Source organism: Leucoraja erinacea, chromosome 10 (assembly GCF_028641065.1).
Source record: "Leucoraja erinacea ecotype New England chromosome 10, Leri_hhj_1, whole genome shotgun sequence".
Taxonomy (NCBI): Eukaryota; Metazoa; Chordata; class Chondrichthyes; order Rajiformes; family Rajidae; genus Leucoraja; species Leucoraja erinaceus.
Window position 1 is genome coordinate 48,478,915 of NC_073386.1, and position 13,962 is coordinate 48,492,876.

The window sequence follows — 13,962 nt, forward strand, 5'->3', positions numbered from 1 at the left end:
CATGCATGAATGTGTACCTACAAAAACATTTCAAGTCTTCCCCAACATTTGTAATCTGATTAGGGCTATTTAGGACTGACGATCCAGATTCATACAAGATGTCCAGGTGCAATTTCCTGAAGGACATTGGGAGCACGAAGAGAGAATTTTGGACTGAGCCAGAGTCACAGACCCACATGTGACAATGAAACCATGTAGTGTAAGTGGCAATGGTGCATTATTTCCAGATGAGCTCAATGCCCTTTATACATGCTTTGAAAGGGAGAACAATGACCCAGCTATCCAAGTCCCCACAGCCCAACAACCTTGTAATCTCATTCACGGAGGCTGACATCAGTGCATCCTTCAAGAGAGTAATTCCATACAAAACGTCTGGCCAAGCTGTCATACCTAGCTCAGTGCTGAAGACCTGTGCTGGCCAAGTGGCTAGAGTATTTAAGGGCACCTTCAATCTTTTGTTTTGATGGTCCGACAATCCCATGTGCTTCAAAAGTGCATCTATCATACTGGTGCCAAGGAGAGCATGGTGCACTACTTCAATGCCTACTGTCCAGTAGTCATCCACCATAATGGAATGCTTCATGAGACTGATTAAGGTGCAATCAATACCTGCTTCAGAAAATACTTGGATCTGCTTCAATTTGTTCATTGCCACCAGCAGGCCAGAAGCAGATGCCAACCCACTGGCTTTCATTCTGCTCGGAATCATCTGGATAACATGAACACATAGCACGCTGCTGACAATCCAATATAATTTGGCGTTCGTCACGATCATCCCTTCCAAATTCATCATCCAGCACAAGACTCCCTTTCAAACTCAATCCTCGACTTCCTCATCAGCAGACCTCAAATCATTGCAGATCGGTAACACCATCTCCAACTCATTGACCATTAACACAAGTGCACCTCAGGGCTGTGTGCTTAGTGATCTGCAGTGTGTTTACCCCTTTACTCTACTTTCTTTACACCCATGACTATGTGGCTGATCACAGTTGCAAACCCATCTATAAAACTAGCCATCAACACCACAGTTGTTGGCTAAATTACAGGAGATGTGATAGCGTACGAGAGACAGAACACCGAGAACAAGTGGTGCCGCAACAACAATGTTGCTCAACACCAACAAAACCATGGAACTAATCGTTGACTTCACAATGGGAGGGAGACCCTGTGCCAGTTTTCATTGGTGGGTCAGTGGTGGCGAGAGTCAGCAGCTTCAAATTCCTGTGAGTTAATGTCTAGGACAACCTGGGCAAAGCTCACAGATGTAATCACAAATAAAGGAGAGTTAGCCTGTCACTGAATATTCTAACAAGCTTCTACAGATCCTGACTGGTTGTATTGCTGCCTGGTACAGCAAAGTTAATATTCAGGATTGCTGCAGCAAGTGGTGGACTCAGCACAGGTACAACCGTCCCCATCATGAAAAGCATCGACATGAGATGCAGCCTCAAAAAGGTGGTATTTATCATCAGGGAGGGATCCCATTATCCGGCCCATGTCCTATTCAGACTGCTGGGAGTTAACATCTCAGCCAACCTGCCCTGGGCCAAGCACATAGATGTAATCACGAAAATGGCATGTCAAACACCTCTACCACCTGTATCATCGGCCAGGAGGTACAGAAGCCTGAAGTTGCACAGCTCCTATTTCAGGAGCAGCTACTACCCTACAACCATCAGGTTTTTGAATTGACATACATAACCCTCGTTTTCTAATTGTGTTTGCACTAAAGATTTTTTTTTTTGCACAGTCCATTTCTTTTCACTGTCACGTACAATTTATGTGTGATTTCTGTATGATTGATGTTTTTGTGTGTATCCGAGTCTTTGTCTATGTGATGCTGCTTTCAAGCAAGATTTTCTTGTACCTCACCGCATTTGTACATGACAATAAACTTGACTTAACTTGAAGCCTTATATAATTACCTTGGACACCGTTATTTAATTTAAATAAAAATAATACATGAAGCTTCCATCATAAGAAAGAATTTAGAACATGATTACTATTCTAAGTGTAATAATAGGGTTACTAGGTAACTTCAGATCATCACTAATTTCACAGTAAGTTTTTGTAAACTTTGCTAATAAATTTGTGCCAAATCAAAAACTCAAGTAGCTATTGCTACATATGGAGAAAATAGTTGAATTGGAAATAGGCTCAATAGTAAAAGGATTCAATATGTAGGAAAGAACTGCAGATGCTGTTTTAAATCGAAGGTTGACACAAAATGCTGGAGTAGCTCAGCAGGACAGGCAGCATTCTCTGGAGAGAAGGAATGGGCGACCTTTCGGGTCGAGACCCTTCTTCAGTAAAGGGATTCAGCCTGATATAGGGATCATTCATATGATAGATCTTTATTGGAAGCATCCATTGTGTCCTGCATCCTTGCACTTTCTACATAGCCCTGTCATTTATTTTTTCCAAGAACTTATTTAATTTCCTTTAGAAATCTGCTGCCTAATCCTCTTTCTTTAACCCTCTTTCGGTTGAGGATATGGACAACATCGTCTAGCCAGACCAACCCTGGCAACACCAACCCAGTGCCACTGCCAGAACAATGGGGCTTTAAGGCCAAGATAAGATTAAATATGTTTTAAGAACTTTGAAACTTGAAAGATATAAAATCTGCTGTAAACATGGCAACTATTTGTGTACTTCTTCAGTGTAAACTACTATTCTGTAACTAGTCATTGCACTCTTGCACTTGGATAATATAATTTTACTGGATTGCATACAATGCAAAGAATTGAAATTAGTGTAGATACCAGAGTGGCAGATTGGAGCCCGTCTCCGCTATGTATTTAAAGTTGTAGCCAGTTATAAACCATAATGGAGCTTTTTAATGCCGAAATAGAACAGCATTAAATATTGATTTATTTGTGCAAAATCTCATTTAATTTGGTTGAAATGACAAGGCAAGGTTGGGAGAGGATAGGTTTGGGAGGGTCTGTTGACCAAACCTTTTTAACTGGACCAGGCAATTTCAGAATTATAATAAAAGTGCAGAGCCAAAAAGCAACATCTCAAACCCCCCCCCCCCCCCCCCCCCCTCTCTGGGTTGGCTTGGCTTGGCTTGGGTGTGTCTTGAAATTGAAAGGCACTACTTACTGCAAATGGTGGTATGAAGTTGAAAGGCACTATTACTGAAAATGGTGGCTTGGTTGCTTTGGCTTGAAGTTGAAAGGCACTACTTACTGCAAATGGTGGCTTGGGTGCTTTGGCTTGCAGTTGAAAGGCACTACTTACTGCAAATGGTGGCTTGAAGTTGAAAGACACTGCAAATGATGGCTTGGTGTGGCTTGAAGTTAAAAGACACCATTTACTGCAAATGATGGCTTGGGAGCTTTGATGTTGAAAGGCACTACTTACTGCAAATGATGGCTTGGGTGCTTTGGCTTGAAGTTGAAAGACACCACTTACTGTAAATGGTGGCATGAAGTTGAAAAGCACTACTTACTGCAAATGGTGGCTTGGGAGCTTTGGCTTGAAGTTGAAAGGCACTACTTACTGCAAATGGTAGCTTGGGTGTGGTTTGAAGTTGAAAGGCACCACTTACTGCAAATGGTGGCATGAAGTTGAAAGGCACTACTTACTGCAAATGGTTTCTTGGTTGCTTTGGCTTGAAGTTGAATGGCACTTTGACTTACTGCAAATGGTGGCTTGGGAGCTTTGACTTGAAGTTGAAAAGCACTACTTACTGCAGATGGAGGCTTGGGAGCTTTGGCTTGAAGTTGAAAGGCACTATTACTGCGAATGGTGGCTTGGTTGCTTGAAGTGAAAGGCACTTGAAATTGAAAAGGCACTATTTACTGCAAATGGTGGCTTGGGTGCTTTGGCTTGAAGTTGAAAGGCACCACTTACTGCAAATGGTGGCATGAAGTTGAAAGGCACTACTTACTGCAAATGGTGGCTTGGGAGCTTTGACTTGAAGTTGAAAGGCACTACTTACTGCAAATGGTGGCGTGGGTGCATTGGCTTGAAGTTGAAAGGCACTGCTGTAAATGCACTTCCTGTTTGCACTGTATATTGATTTTAGATAAAACGCTACCACTTACGGCTATGATTTTTGTCCATCTTACTCAGTCCCCCCTCCGCTGAGCAGGTACAGAGAATTCTTCCCATCAATGAAAAATAAAAGTGTTATTAGTTTTAAAAAAATGTTGAGAATCTCTCTCCTGTCAATCACTCCATGAAAGCCACACCTTTTCCGGTGGGAGGGGGAGGGGTTATAAAACCCAGAAATGTGGGTGTGGCTCAGTCTCTGCAAGATGGAGGAGGGAGAGGTCATGACTCGCTGTCTTTAGTGGCTTTGCACCCTACTTCAAATGGTATGAAACTGCACTTGAATTTGGTGGCCTTATACCCTGCTTGAAATAGAATTTCAAGGATTAGCCGTGAGTCAACTACCAGCCCACCACCTGTGAGTGAGTTGCCAGCACAACAGGCTTGATTGACTGAGACGCCAGCCCAAGAATCCATTTGGCGCACAATTTGCATACTAGCCCTCTGGAAACCAGTCCCTTCAGCCCACAACACCCATACTAGCGCTCCAGAAAGCCCCCCCCCCCCCCCCCCCCCCCCCCCAACTGGCCACTAATATTAGAATTGGTGGCGAGGTGGAATATTGCGTTGGATGACCAGCCCTGTGTGATGCTGGGACCCAACGGGTCCCACTTAGTCTAGTATCAGATATATATCTACTTATTGGATATTGAAAGAATAGTAGCTTTCTTTAGTATTAATGACAAAGCATGTAATCAATACAGAAATTATCAAATTACTTTAAATAAGGCATTTTGATTATTTTAACAATGGTCATTTTCTACACAAGCCCAAAATATAGTGGAGATCTGCTCACTTAGAGACTGAAATCATCAAATAATACTTAAATATAATGATACCACTAATTTTTAAATCAAAACCCTACTAAGCCTCCAGCCATATCATGTATTTAAAACAAAACAATGCCCACCTTTTGATCTGTATCCATATCAGCACGATTTGTTAAAGTGGTAACGGTACTTATTATCCGAGAATCCTAAAAACAATTGAAACATAATTGGCTTACCCCACAGTAAGATATTGCATAAATTGAACTACCAAAATTAAAAACCAAAGGGTAAATACTCTAATTCAGACAGTATCCAAGAAGAGTGAATAAGTTAGTTTCAGCTCAGTGACCTCCCCAATAGGTATTATTGATTAATAATTTTTACAAAAATATTACCTCTGCTTATAAATTCACAGATGCTGACTGACCTGCTAAATATTTTACAACAAAACTATTATGTGACAGGCTAGCCATATAGCAAAGATAGACACAAAAGCTGTGATAACTCAGCAAGTCAGGCAGCATCTCTGGAGAAAAGGAATAAGTGACGTTTCGGGCCAAGACCCTTTCATGGTTTCTTGGTTTCTTGGCCCTCCAAAATATTCCAAATGGAATTTAAACTGGAGGTGGTGAAGGGAGGGCTTAAGCCAGAAAGGGTTATTGGGAAGAAAGAGCTACTTTAAATGTAGTTGCATCTGGTTGGGTAACTATAGTAGGATGGAGATTATTCCATGCTTTAATTGTGCAGGGGAAGGACAAATTGCTGTACACATGAGGTCTAACGAGGGTGAAATATAGCTTCTCCTTGACAGAACTCTCACTCCGACAGTTAGAAGTGATGTGGTCTAAAGAGGGTAGAAGGCTGTTCAGGGGAGTCCAAGAGGAGGGGTTCATCTGCTATGTCAGATTAAGATAGAAATTTAGTTTCCAATTTGAGCTCGTATTCAGAATATTTTGTTGAGTGCATTCTCACACAATTGTTAGAATTTAATTTTTTTCCATAACTAGTCAAAATCAATATACAGCAGCTCTAAACAAGTTATCAACTTTAATGTCATAACCTCTTACACAATTTACTTGATGATGCTGAGAGTTGGACAACTGCAGAAATGCTTTAAATTTTAAAACTTTGTTTCAAAGTCTGCTGATCAGGATGATTCAAGAACTAATCAAATTAACAGATCAGTTCATCACAATAAAGCAGGATGTATATAGGATCACAGTAATGTTTTGTTTACGACAAATAAAGCAAACAATTATTTTATCTATTTAAAAACGAATACAATCAGAATATTAGTCTGTAATAAAGACTATAAAGTCTTATAATAAAGAAAGTAAACTTCCATTACCAGCTGTTGTGAGACCAATACAAGATCCTGAGGTGGTGAGGTAGATTTTGTACCGCTGTCTGAAGATTTACCAGTAGACCGAGTACCACTTGAAGTTAATAACTTTTTAGATGAAGCCTGAGACATCGTTTCCGTAGCATTTTTTTTTGTTGCAATTTTAAAGCTATGAAACTTCTTAGTATACATTGTCATTTCTAATGTTGCCACATTTTCAGAGTTTCTTGTTGAAAATGTAGACATTTCTTTTTGACAGATTGGGGATTGCCTAGTAGTTTCTTCTTTGACCACATTGGTGCTTTTAGAAACACTGGATGGCCTTTTAGACAGTGTACATTCTCTGTCAACTGATCCTGAGGTTGCTAGTTTTTCAAATGATGTGCTTGGCTTTTCGACCTCCAAGGCTTTCAAATAATCACCAGATTTTTCTGAGAAATTAGTCAAATTAAAACTTGTTCTTGCAATACTGGTTTCAGTCCGGATCTGTTCCAAATTTTTGGATTTCTTTCTGAGTCCTCGCAAGCAATTCGATATTTTGTTACATTTCTCCCAAAAACCAGATTCCAAAACTTTTGATCCATCATTCAAATTTGCTGTATTTTTGACCGCTTTCAGGGGTGATTGGGTTACCTTCCACACATCAAACTCTTCCTTGGATATGCTAGGCTTTTTATGCAAGTTCATATGGAGAGATTTATCAATGGAACTATCCAATTCTTTAAAGTTTGTTAGAACATTTCCTGAATCTGTGGAATTTTGCATTGTATTGAAATAATCAGATGAACCTTGAAACTTTGGGGACTTTTTTGTTGGTTCTTTAATCTCAAATTCATTATTAACTCGTCTAAATTTATCATGTGCAGTGAGTTTGTCTGATGTCTGTGCAGGTTCTACTGTGGATTGTTTACTTGCATCTTTCTTACAAGCCTCTTCAGCTTCGTGCAACAAATATGATTTACTAACAAAGTCTTGAAAATCAGTTTGTAAGCTTCTATATGCAGGCCCACTTATTTTTGCTTTCAGCACCTCTAGATCTACTTCACATTTAAAGAAGTGCTTGCAAAATTCAGAAGATTGACATTTTTTACATTCACTCGTCTGCTCTCCTGGGATGTGAGCATAAGCTGCGTGTTTCGTAGATGGTGAACTGCTTTGCTTTTCTTTTTTACTTTCTTCTCGCCGATTCTTCTTTTGCTTTGATTTGGATCTGCTTTTTTCATGATCAGATGACGAGGTTGTCCCATTCGAAGCTGCACTTGGAACAGCACAATGCTTACATTTGTGTAAATTGAATTCATGCTTTTCCTTTGAATCTGGTGATCTAGGTAAAGAACATAACATAAAAATCCTAATAATCTTAGTCACAATGTTTACCTAATGCTCCCTCGTTTCATTCTGGATTCATGGCAATAGATTGGCCAATGGAGTTGATATTATCTTTACAACTTTTTAATGAAGTAAAACATGTCATTTCAATTTGCCACTACATCTGAATAGGACTATATTCAGCCACAAGTGGGACTAAGAACAGTACTTTGCAATTCATTATGTCCAAAGTAAAGGGATCAGAACTGGGGAAAAAATAGAAATAAATGTTTTAAGTTGCAGAAAAAGAGGAATGGGAAAGAGACAAGGATTTTTGACAGGATGAACGGAAGAGACTGAATGAGGAAAGTAGTGGAACCAGATGAAAGAGGATGATGAATAGTCAAGTCAAGTCAAGTTTATTTGTCACATACACATACGAGATGTGCAGTGAAATGAAAGTGGCAATGCTCGCGGACCTTTGTGCAAAAAGACAAACAACCAAACAAACTATAAACACAATCATAACACACATATTATTTTACATAATAAATAATGGAAGGAAAAACGTTCAGTAGAGTTAGTCCCTGGTGAGATAGGCGTTTACAGTCCGAATGGCCTCTGGGAAGAAACTCCTTCTCAACCTCTCTGTTCTCACCGCATGGCAACGGAGGCGTTTGCCTGACCGTAGCAGCTGGAACAGTCCGTTGCAGGGGTGGAAGGGGTCTCTCATGATATTGTTGGCTCTGGAGTTGCACCTCCTGATGTATAGTTCCTGCAGGGGGGCGAGTGAAGTTCCCATAGTGCGTTCGGCCGAACGCACTACTCTCTGCAGAGCCTTCTTGTCCTTGGCAGAGCAATTCCCAAACCAGATGGTAATGTTCCCGGACAAGATGCTTTCCACCGCCGCTGCGTAGAAGCACTGGAGGATCCTCGGAGACACTCTGAATTTCCTCAATTGCCTGAGGTGGTAAAGGCGCTGCCTTGCCTTACTCACGAGTGCTGAGGCGTGTGATGCCCATGTCATATCCTCGGAGATGTGGACTCCCAGATATTTAAAACAGTTCACCCTATCCACAGGATCCCCATTTATCCTCAATGGAGTGTACGTCCTCGGATGATGTGCCCTCCTAAAGTCCATGATCAGCTCCTTCGTTTTTTTGATGTTCAAGAGGAGGCTGTTATCATGGCACCAGAGTGCTAGATCAGCCACCTCCTCCCGGTAGGCCTTCTCATCGTTGTCTGAGATCAGGCCCACCACCACAGTGTCATCAGCAAACTTAATTATTGAGTTGGAGCTGAACCTAGTCACACAGTCATGTGTGTACAGGGAGTACAATAGGGGGCTGAGGACGCAACCCTGGGGTGATCCTGTGCTCAGGGCGAGGGACTTCGATGTATTCCCTCCCATCTTGACTACCTGGACCAGGACCCAGGCACACAGGGAGGTGTTGAGCCCCAATTCCATTAGCTTCCCGGCCAGTCTGGTGGGGACTATCGTGTTGAAGGCAGAACTGAAGTCTATGAACAGCATCCTCACGTAGCCCCCCTTCTGGCTGTCCAGATGGGAGAGAGGGGTGCGCAAGACCTGGGAGACCGCATCGTCCGTGGATCTGTTCGGACGGTATGCGAACTGCAACGGGTCCATGTTCCGAGGGAGGAAGGCGCAGATGTGTTTCTTCACCAGCCTCTCAAAGCATTTCATGACTACCGAGGTAAGGGCCACCGGATGGTAGTCATTCAGACAGGTTGGGGAGGCATTTTTAGGTACCGGTACAACGATAGATTTTTTGAAACCAGGCAGGGACCACGGACTTGTCCAGGGAGAGGTTGAATAATGTAGTGAGCACTGGAGCTAGCTGCGTAGCACAGGACTTGAGTACTCGCCCCGAGATGCCATCGGGGCCTGCAGCTTTTCTCGTATTCACCCGTGTCAGAGCCCTCCTCACGTCGTGAATATGACAACGCTATATCGGGAGATGTGCAAATAGGAGACAAATGAAATCTGATTGATCCGAAGAGAGAAAAATAATAACTAGGAATGTGAGAAATGGCTGAAATAGTTTTCCGTGCGAGTATTGATTAAATTACTAGTAATCCCAAGACCTGAAGTAACATTCCAAACACTGAGCTTTAAATTATTTTTCTGGATGGGAGGAGGTGGATGAGAGAAAGAGTACAAGAAATATGTGAGAAACCTACCCCTCAGATCTCTTCTCTCATCTCACCTTAAGCTCAGGCCCTCCAGCTCTAGACTTCCCTGCCCTAGGAGTTAGATTCTGACTAACTAGTCTAATCATGCCCCTTATAATTTTATGAACAGCTATAGGGTTATGCCTCAGCCTGTTATATTCCAATGAGAATAAATTCAGCTTGTGCAATACCACCTCATTACTGTAGACCCTGGGCAACATCCTCGTGAATCTTTCCTGGACTCTCTATTGCCATCCTTCCTGTAGCGAGTCGACCAGAACTGTACTCCAAGTGCAATCTAACCAACGTTTCATATAACTACAACTTTAGTGTTCAATCCCTCTGCCTATGCAGGCAAGCATGCCAAAAGCCTTATTGATCACCCTATCCGTCTGTGTCTACACTCTCAGGCAGCTCTGGAATTGCACCCCAAGTTCTCTCTGTATAACCAGCTCCCTGCCATTTACACTAGAAGTCCTACAAGAATTTAACCTCTCAAAGTGCATTACGTTACATAAAGTAAAATTCCATCCGCTATTCTCTGCCTCACTGTTGTGTCCCACTGTATCTTCAGACAACCTTCTTTGCCATCTACAACCTCTACCAATTTTTGTGTTGCCTGCAAACTTGCTAATCAGACCACTTCGGTATTTATATTAATTTCAAATGACAAAGTCCCACCATCAATCCCTGCAGTACACCATGTTATACACACCCAGTCAGAAAAACATCAATCCACCACTACTCTGCCTCCTATTACCCAGTCAATTTTCAATGCAGTTTGTGAATATGCCCAACCCCTTTGGAGTTCAGGTGATGACAGGAGAACGCACTGAAACTGACAACATTCTTTCAGAGCTTGATAGTCAGATACAGGAAGGATGTTTCTCCTGGCTGAGATATGTCAGAGGCCACCATATCACAAAAAGGGATTTTAAAATAAGATTTTCTTCCTGCAGATCTGTTGATTTTTTGGAATTATGTAACATGCAGGGGGAGGGGGGAAGAGTCTGTGCAGAGGTCCAGTCATAGATAGTTTTCTGGTTATTAAAGGAATCAAGGGTTATAGGAATAGTGCAGGAAAATGCTATTGAGGGAGAAGATCAACCATGATCAATGAACTCCAGGAGCCAAATGGTCCACTTCTGCTCCTACAGTGCACTCCATAATGTTTGGGACAAAGACCCATCATTTATCTATTTGCCTCTGTACTCCACAATTTGAGATTTGTAATAGAAAAAAATAAATTGTGGTCAAATTAAGGGCCATTTTTATACATTTTGGTTTCACCATATAGAAATTACAGCTGTATTTATATATAGTCTCCCCATTTCAGGGCACCATGATGTTTGGGGCACATGTATGGCTTCACAGGTGTTTGCAATTGCTCAGGTATGTTTAAATGCCTCCTTAATGTAGATATAAGAGAGCTCTTAGCACCTAGTCTTTCCTCCAGTCTTTCCATCACCTTTAAAAACTTTTATTGCTGTTTTTCGACACGAGGACCAAAGTTGTGCCAATGAAAGTGAAATAAGCAATTATGAAACTGAGAAACAAGAATAAAACTGTTAGAGGCATCAGCCAAAGCTTAGGCTTACTAAAATCAACTGTTTGGAACACTATTAAGAAGAAAGAGAGCACTGGTGAGCTTTCTAATTGCAAAAGGACTGGCAGGCCAAGGAAGACCTCCACAGCTGATGACAGAAGAATTCTGTCTATAATAAAGAAAAGTCCCCAAACATCTGTCCGACAGATCAGAAACATTCTTCAGGAGTAGATTTGTCAATGACCACTGTCCCCAGAAGACTTCACGAGCAGAAATACAGAGGCTACACTGCAAGACGCAAACCACTGGTTAGCCGCAAAAATAGGATGGCCAGGTTAGTTTGCCAAGAAGTACTTAAAAGAGCAGCCACAGTTCTGGAAAAAAGGTCTTGTGAACAGATGAGACGAAGATTAACTTATATCAGAGTGATGGCAAGAGCAAAGTATGGAGGAGAGAAGGAACTGCCCTAGATCAAAAGTATACCTCCTCACCTGTGAAACACGGTAGTGGGGGAGGTATGGCCTGGGCATGTGTGGCTGCTGAAGGAACTGGTTCACATATCTTCATTGATGATATAACTGCTGATGATAGTAGCATAATTAATTCTGAAGTGTATAGTGTACATCCTATCTGCTCACGTTCAAACAAATGCCTCAAAACTCATTGGTTGGCGGTTCATTCTACAGCAAGATCTCAAACATACTGCTAAAGCAACCAAGGACTTTCTCAGCTACAAATTTGTCAATTTTTGAGTAGCCAAGTCAATCACCCGATCTGAACCCAATTGATCATGCCTTTTATATGCTGAAGAGAAAACTGAAGAGGACTAGCCCCCAAAACGAGCATACAGGCCTGGTAAGGCATCACCAGAGAAGGCACCCAGCAACTGGTGATGTCCATGAATCGCAGACTTCAGTCATTGCATGCTGAGGAAATGCAACAAAATACTAAACATGTATGGCTTATGGAAGGTTGGGAGCAAGCAAAACGATTGTACGGAAGCAAAAGGAAAGGATAATGCAGGATCTGAATGAAAGGTACCATAAAAATTGTGAAAGTGGCTTTGTTACAAGGCTGTGTCATCACTAAGACACAGAGATAACAATAGCAATAGGATGTGGTAAAAGCAGAAAAGTATACAAGATATTAGGGGTGAAGTGAAACTGATGTTTGGCAAGGATATGCAGAAGACTATGATGTAATAGGATGAAGAATGGATCATATAGTCTATAGAACCAGATTAGATTAAGACACTAAGAAGTGTGAAAGGCCACTTGAGATTGTGTGGTCCTGTAATTTCAGCAGTCCAAAGCCAAATGCACTTCTTGCAAGATCCCTTTACCAACCACCACCTAAAACGCATATCGAGTCCTCAGTAGATACGAACCTAGGCCGGTAAGATATAGCCCGTTCTTCTATGGACTGCTTGAGTGTTGTGGTAGTTTCAAACTCCACATGGCTCTAATGAAGAAAAAAAAATAAAACAATAAGAAATCAAAAATTTAGAACATGTTATACTTATGCAGTGATTATAAACTTAGTGTCACAGATAAAACCCTTTAATGCCTATGGGCTCTTTGTCGAAATTCAAACAGCCCTTTAAGATTATAATTTGAAATTTTAAAAGATCCTCAGTTTATCGTGGAAATTATACCAGAAAACTGAAAACATTTCCGATAAATGAACAAGTCACAAAATGTAATACCGATTCCAATTCTATTCTGCAATACTATTTTCTAATTCCAGCATATGCAGCTTTTTTTTCCAATTTTCATACAAATTGGTTGTCATATAAAATGAGGGTTAAAGGATAGAAAATGTAGAGTTAAATCGTACTGGTGAAGGATTTCCAAAAAGTAATTTGCAAGTTGAATCTGTAATAAGGAATGTGAATGCAATGCTATTTGGAGAGGGTTCCAATACAAAAACAGGGATGTAATGCTGAGACTTTATCAGCCAACATTTGGAGTATTGTGAGCAGTTTTGGACCCCATATCTGAGGAAGGATGTGCTGGCATTTGAGAGGGTCCAGAGAAGGTTTACGAGAATAATTGGCTTAACATATGATGAGCGTTTGACAACACTGGGTCTGTACTCGCTGGAGTTCAGAAGGATGAGGGGTCACCTCATTGAAACTTACCAAATAGTGATAGGCCTAGATAGAGTGAATGTGGAGAGGATGTTTCCACTAGTGAGAGTCTATGACCAGAGGCGATAGCCTCAGAACAAAAGGATGTACCTTTAGAGAGAAGATGAGAAGGAATTTCTTCAGTCAGAGGGTGGTGAATCTGTGGAATTCATTGCCACAGACAGCTGTGGAGGTCGTCAATGGATATTTTTAAGGCAGAGAATCACAGATTCTTAAGGGCCTGTCCCACTTGGCCATCATTTGCATGTTACGCAGATGGCGCGCAAAGATTTTGTACATCACAAAATCCTGCGGCGCCGCGCGTCACTGTCTATGTCATCGCGCACCATGCGCGCATCACGTGCGTGTCACGACGCCCGCGTCGTGATGCATAAATGATGTTGCGTAAATTACGCACAAATGACGGCCAAGTGGGACAGGCCCTTTAATTAGCAAGGGTGTCGGGGGTTACAAGGTGAAGGCAGGAGATTGGGGTTGAGAGGGAAAGATAGATCAGCCACAAATGAATGGCGGTGTAGACTTGATTAGCCGAATGACCTAATTCCGCTCTTAGAATTTATGAAGATTACAAGAAACATTTGGCCATAAG

General features: G+C 41.6%; 1 protein-coding gene across 2 annotated transcripts in view; it reads right to left on the minus strand.

Moving 5' to 3' along the window:
• swt1 (SWT1 RNA endoribonuclease homolog) overlaps window positions 1–13,962 on the minus strand; it is an 87,362-nt gene that overhangs the window by 59,301 nt on the left and 14,099 nt on the right. For both annotated transcript variants that reach the window (XM_055642170.1, XM_055642171.1), the window contains exons 4-6: window positions 12,612–12,685; window positions 6,184–7,501; window positions 4,976–5,041 (exon numbers count right to left, since the gene is read on the minus strand). In XM_055642170.1, the coding sequence (XP_055498145.1) occupies window positions 4,976–5,041; window positions 6,184–7,501; window positions 12,612–12,685 (1,458 nt within the window). The remainder of the gene's footprint in view (window positions 1–4,975; window positions 5,042–6,183; window positions 7,502–12,611; window positions 12,686–13,962) is intronic.